The sequence below is a fragment of the Dryas octopetala genome, chromosome 2, assembly GCF_963921425.1.
Source record: "Dryas octopetala chromosome 2, drDryOcto1.1, whole genome shotgun sequence".
Classification (NCBI taxonomy): Eukaryota; Viridiplantae; Streptophyta; class Magnoliopsida; order Rosales; family Rosaceae; genus Dryas; species Dryas octopetala.
Window position 1 is genome coordinate 12,762,750 of NC_141367.1, and position 5,841 is coordinate 12,768,590.

At 35.5% G+C, this 5,841-nt stretch overlaps 1 protein-coding gene across 1 annotated transcript; it reads right to left on the bottom strand.

Moving 5' to 3' along the window:
* Positions 1 to 203: 203 nt before the first annotated feature.
* LOC147293192 (wall-associated receptor kinase 2-like) lies at positions 204 to 5,562 on the bottom strand. Its single transcript, XM_086232506.1, has 3 exons — positions 4,439 to 5,562; positions 3,911 to 4,036; positions 204 to 2,300 (listed from the first exon to the last, which is right to left on the bottom strand). The coding sequence occupies exons 1-3, from the start codon at positions 5,322 to 5,324 to the stop codon at positions 1,045 to 1,047; spliced, it is 2,268 nt and encodes a 755-aa protein (XP_086088632.1). The 5' UTR covers positions 5,325 to 5,562; the 3' UTR covers positions 204 to 1,044.
* Between the last annotated feature and the right edge of the window lie 279 nt (positions 5,563 to 5,841).

The following is a 5,841-nucleotide window of genomic DNA, read 5'->3' on the forward strand; positions in this document are numbered from 1 at the left end:
TTAGTAAATATGTCCTTAATGAACAAATTGTATTCGGCTCGGATTATACAGGTACTCGGTGGACCCGATTTTAAGTGATTGAGATCGGGTGAATGTATTGTTGAACTAACCCGGTTCTTTTGACTGGGTCAAGTCAAGTGTTGACAATTTAATAAGCTACATGTATGTCTGTAATTGGTCGGAAGAACCGGGGTGGATTTATCCACAAACAATAACCAAACCTTTCGGTCTCAAACCCACATCACTACCACCGATTCCACCACTAAAATTCTCGCCATTATCTACTTTCAAAACATGGGATTTTGCTAAATAATTATTATTAGAGTATTGTGAAGGATGTCAAGAAGCGGAGGTGAAAGAAGAAGAAAACGAAGAACCTTATGAGTTACAGAGGTGTTGGGTCACTTCTGAAGCAGAAAGCTTGGAGTCCATGGAGGTTGGGAAGAGGAAAGTGAAAGGGTTTTTGGGTTGCGATAGGCCTACAGAGTATGTTTTCATATTGGGTTCTGTGGGTTCTAATTTTTGGAGGTGAGATGCTGCTGGATGGAGTAATATTTCGCCAGATCGGGTGCCGATAAGAGAGAAGAGGAGGAAGGTGACCGGCACCGGCGAAAAGAGGGGGGAAAGGTGGGGTCGTAGAATGGCTGAATGGGTATGTGTTTCTTTTTTGGTCTAAAATTAATTGAATTTTTTGGGAAGAAAAATAAGATTTTTTATTACTTAATTTTTTTTTTTGTCATGATTAACTATGGTTAGTTGACAACAATGGGGGTCGTCTTTACTACTCCTCCAGCGAAGAACCTTACAAATTTATAACATAAGTATACAAGACCAACTCACTCAGGACATATATCTAGTATTTGTACAAGCACAAAAAACATACACAACTTTATTTCATCAAGAAGAAAAATATCACACAACATTTATGATCCATATTACAGAAGTATGTATGCTCACATACTTTTATTTTAGGAGGCACACTCACTTAAATGAAACAAACTATAATTCAATATTACGTGATCCCTAGCTAGTTAAGTGAACTAATTATCGCCCAGCATCATGAGGCTTTAATATTTGGGCTTGAGTTTGCATGCTTCTGTCGTACTCGAGAGTACCGGTTGTAATATTACCTTCACCTTTCACTTCCACAACGTAAGGATTTAAATTAGGTGATCCAAGCAAGTGGTCAATCTCGAGCTCTTTGGGAGATCGTTTGTAATCAACCTTTTCCCCACCTGCATGCTTCTCCATATCTTCAATTAATCCCTCGAGCTCCATGGATACTACTCTCATGGAAGGCCTTTCCCCCCCTTTTAACCTCAAACATCTTTTAGTCAGATCCGCCACTTTGTGGACCAACTCAAAGTTCCCCTCCTTGACTATTTCAGCATCAAGAATTTTACCCAAACTACCCTCTTCCACTGAACAAACAAAGAAGTTTGCTAGGCTTCTCTCTGCCTCAGGCTTTTCGAAAGACAGTGCCTTTATGCTTGTTAGTAGCTCCGCTAGCACAACTCCAAAGCTATAGACATCACTCTTCTCTGTCAGAGTGTTTGACTGAAGATATTCAGGGTCTAAGTATCCGCGTGTCCCTTGCACTAAAGTTGATAGTTGATCTTGATCTTCAGGAACCAATCGTGAAGCTCCAAAGTCTGAAACTTTTGCTGTGTAATCCTTATCTAATAATATGTTTGATGCTTTCACATCTCGGTGTATGATTTGCAAGGAAGTAGAGTAGTGTAAGTATGCCAGTGCATCTGCAGTATTTGCTGCTATATTTAATCGTTTCTCCAATGACAGTGGTGGTCGTGGTCCGTCTTTGCCCACTTTTTTATGAATGTGATCATAAAGAGTGCCATTGCTGACATACTGGTAAACCAATATAGGCGTTGGAGTCTCCAAACAACAACCCAAGAGCCTCACCACATTTCTGTGGTTGATTTGAGAAAGAACAATCAACTCATTAACAAACTGATTAATTTGGGCTGGGGGGGCATTAACTTTGGACTTCTTTATGGCAACATATGTTCCTTCTGGCAGCTTTCCTTTGTAAACTATTCCATAAGCTCCTTCACCAATTTTTTCATGGTAATTGTGTGTGGCCTTCTTAAGTTCTTCTTCAGTAAAAATTCTGGGAGTTGTCACAACAGTTCCATTGTAACTAGCCAGTTGTTGTTTTAAATGTAAGCCACCATTTTGTTTAAAGTACATGCCTTTGCGTCTCAGGACCTTTCTTCTCTCCATTCCGCAATATATCCAAAAAATTACAATCAGTAAAACAAAGAAGCTCGCGAGGACACCTGCACAAATTGAAATCGATCATAACCAAATTTGATTTTTGTAGATTAACTATTTAATGTAATTCTATATAATATTATAGAAAATTAGGATTAAATACCAAATGTCAATAGTTTTTTAATAAAGCAGTAAAACACTAATTTTTTTTAGTTTAGGTACCGTACTAACCTAGAGTAAAACATTTTGGATTAGGTCACAAATCAGTTTGTTATACAGTTGTGACTGTTGAACAGTTACAGTTGTAATTGTCGAACAGTGTGACAATTTAAAATTTATAAAAAATTCAAATTTTTAAGGGTTTCATACTTTTGATTTAGGTTTGGGGGATGAAATCCTATAATCCAAAGACTAAATATTAAAATTTAAGCCTTGCAAATATTGAAAAAACAACAAATCAATAAAAAAGTTATGACTGTTAGACAGTCACAGTTCGATATAACCATGTTTTTTAAAGTTGGTACCTAAACTGAAATTTAGTACCTAAAGTGAAATGACATAAATGTTTTAGTAGTTGAAATGAAAAAACATTATAATTTGGTACCTAAAGTCAATGGACCTATAATATTATGGGGTTGGATGTCAGAAGTAGATTAATTTAAAAGAGAAACATATCTTGGCTTTGTTATCTAGTGTTTTCTTTTTGAGCTTCAAAGGTTCGAAAAGTGATATATATAGACTAAATATATACATGTATTTCAATGAAATTTAATTTTTATTCACACTTGGGTTTTCCTAATGATAGTTAATGTAATTTGCAATTCGATCATTCTTTTCGTTATTTCGTAAGAGAATAGGAAATTAGATCGTCATTCGACGATAAGATGTAATTTTAAATAGACCCGAGTATTAGATTGACTATAATTTTGGTTTTGGCCCTTTTATTTCATATATTTGTAGGTAATTATTAGTTTAATTATGAATATATATGTATGTTCATTAATCTTTACCTACATATTTGTAGGTACACTAATATGATATTATGAACATGTTAATTTGTAGGTATATTAATATTAAATTATGTGCATTACAACAATGTTCATATTTTGTAAGGATGTTAATGTACCTATTTATGTGCTAATAATTTAACAATATTGTACCTACAAATATATGTAGCCGAAGGACCGCGAACTTAACAAGCAATCAAACACCATGGTTTAATGAAAATTTAATCTTATGGAAAGGTGGAAATATAATTTTGCTTTCTAAGAAAAAAGCTTACGAGAATATTGGGTTCTTATTTTGTTGTTAGAACAAAAATAATTTATTAGAATTTTGGAGCGCAAATTAAATAAATGGATGAGTTTTAGATGCAGTCCTTTGTATTCAATGTCATATATATATATAGTATTACTGTTTTTTCTTAGACAAACTGTTTACCTTTTCTCATTTAGATCTGTTTTAACAAGCAGGCCAGTACTCATCTATTTCAGTTCCTTTATTAATTATTATTATTATTTTTTCTAACTTTTGTTTTGAAAATCATGAACAACTATACATGTAGTACGACTTGTCTGCGCGCTGTATATTTCTCATTGTTTCGGTGTTCAATTAATTAGCTATAATGAGATATAGGGTGCATATATGCATGTTAATTTAGGTAGCTAGTACATACCCACTGAAATCTTCATCTTCTTTGATCCCTTATATGAACCGCTGTATGAACAAGTGTAATTTCCGGGTGTATTTTTGCAGACTCCATTCTGGCAGGGGTTTGTAGACTGCAGGCACTCATCTACATCTGAAAATTAATTAAGAAAGGAAAACTCATATAAGTACATATATATGTATATATATATATATATATCACAGATCAATCAGGTTCATTAAATCCCTATTTTTGAACCTTAATTTCCTGCTGCAACAACAACAAATTTATGTGTTTAACATATATATATATATATACATATATATATATATATATGCATGCATATATACAGGATGGTTCAGATGTTTGCACATAACACCAAGTGTTAGGCGACCATTACAGACCTCGATCTCAGTAAGTGTAAAATTTTTCAGCACCAAGTAATTGAACCTCGTTTGTCGGCTTTTATGTTAGAGTTTAACTCTAGAATGTTAAACTCTAACATAAAAGCTTTTTGGGATGTGTGTGCATGTATATATAAAGAATATGGATCACCTTGGCAACCATCTGGGAGATATGGGTTTCCTTGGTAACCTGGCAAGCACTGGCATATGTAACCATTCCGATTTTCGGGGTTGACACACTTGCTGCTATTTGCCTTGCATGCAAAATCCTCCCTCTTTTCAGCTACATCACATGGGTCTGACTCATTGCCAATTGCCCAATTAAGAACCATTGGAAGGTATGTTGTGTTTTTCAGTTGTTCAAAACTTGTGCGGGAGAAATTGAACTTGGTTTCTTCGACAATGAAGGCGTAACTGCAGGGGTTAAAGTCAAATATGCCAGAATGATTGTTATAGCTACTCAATCTCACAGTACGGTTATTCAGTCCACCGGGGATGGGAGTTTTGCAACACCCAACGCCAGAGCAAGAGCCGTCATCATTAACGCTGCTAAGGTTGTCACATAAGGACATGCATCCAGTTCTCAACCTTTCTTCGCCTCGGAAGCCTCCGAAAATTGCATAAGTGTCACAACCTACAGCAATGAACTTGTTTTTGGTATCTGAGATGGTATAAGGAGGCCTCAACGTGAGCGAAGGGCTGTTTTTTTCCGTACTCTGACCCTTGTTGTCATAACAATCTCGGGCTACGTGCTGCAATATTTGCAGCTCACTCTCATTAAGAGGTATGTCAGTAACTCGGATGTTGCTTTTCCTCAAATATGCCGTCGACTCGTTAGCCGTACAATTGATGAAAAATCTTTCATTCAGGTAACAATCTTTATTAAGGCCAAATGGATATGGAACTGAGAGATTACCACAGTGGGTTGGGCAGCCAGGCTTGGCCAATTGAGACAGCTGAACCTCAGCCGCTGCTACTGTTGTTGCAGCAGCAGCAGCTAATATTAACAAAGAGAGTTGCATGAAAAGCTGCTTCATGACAACCGTTTACTTCCAATTCTAGTATTGTATTGGCTAATGCTTATGAATTATGATGATGAGTAAAGTAGGTGCTAGCAACTAGCAAGCAAGCACTTTTATTTGTAGCAATTATAAGCAAAACTCTTGCCTGGTATATATAAGCAAAGCGACGGCGGGCAATATTGATGGTGGCATCCATTGACTAAAACAAACAAGTAACTACTTTCTACTTTTGCTATTGGGTTAACATTAGTAATGATTCTCCAATTATATTATGTTTCTCACTTTCTTTCGTCAATTTCATTTCCCTAAAATATTTTCATGAATCTCACTTTAGTCATTTTCTGTCATACATATCTATTAGTTGTTTTTTTTTTTTTGGTTACATTGTAAGAAATCGTCACCATCACATTGAAGTCGTCTCTATTATTTCCTATTAGTAAATGCAATTAATGGAACATAAATACATCCCCACTTGTTAAATGGTAATACGTACACTAATAATACTCAATTAATATATAACCCCATATCTCCC

Bases quoted from the DNA above. Each gene is read 5' to 3' on its own strand.
- LOC147293192 (XM_086232506.1), bottom strand. From the start codon at position 5,324: ATGAAGCAGCTTTTCATGCAACTCTCTTTGTTAATATTAGCTGCTGCT. The intron at 4,037-4,438 runs GTGATCCATATT...ATTAATTTTCAG, and splicing joins TCTCCCAGATGGTTGCCAAG to ATGTAGATGAGTGCCTGCAG. The intron at 2,301-3,910 runs GTATGTACTAGC...CAATTTGTGCAG, and splicing joins GAAGATGAAGATTTCAGTGG to GTGTCCTCGCGAGCTTCTTT.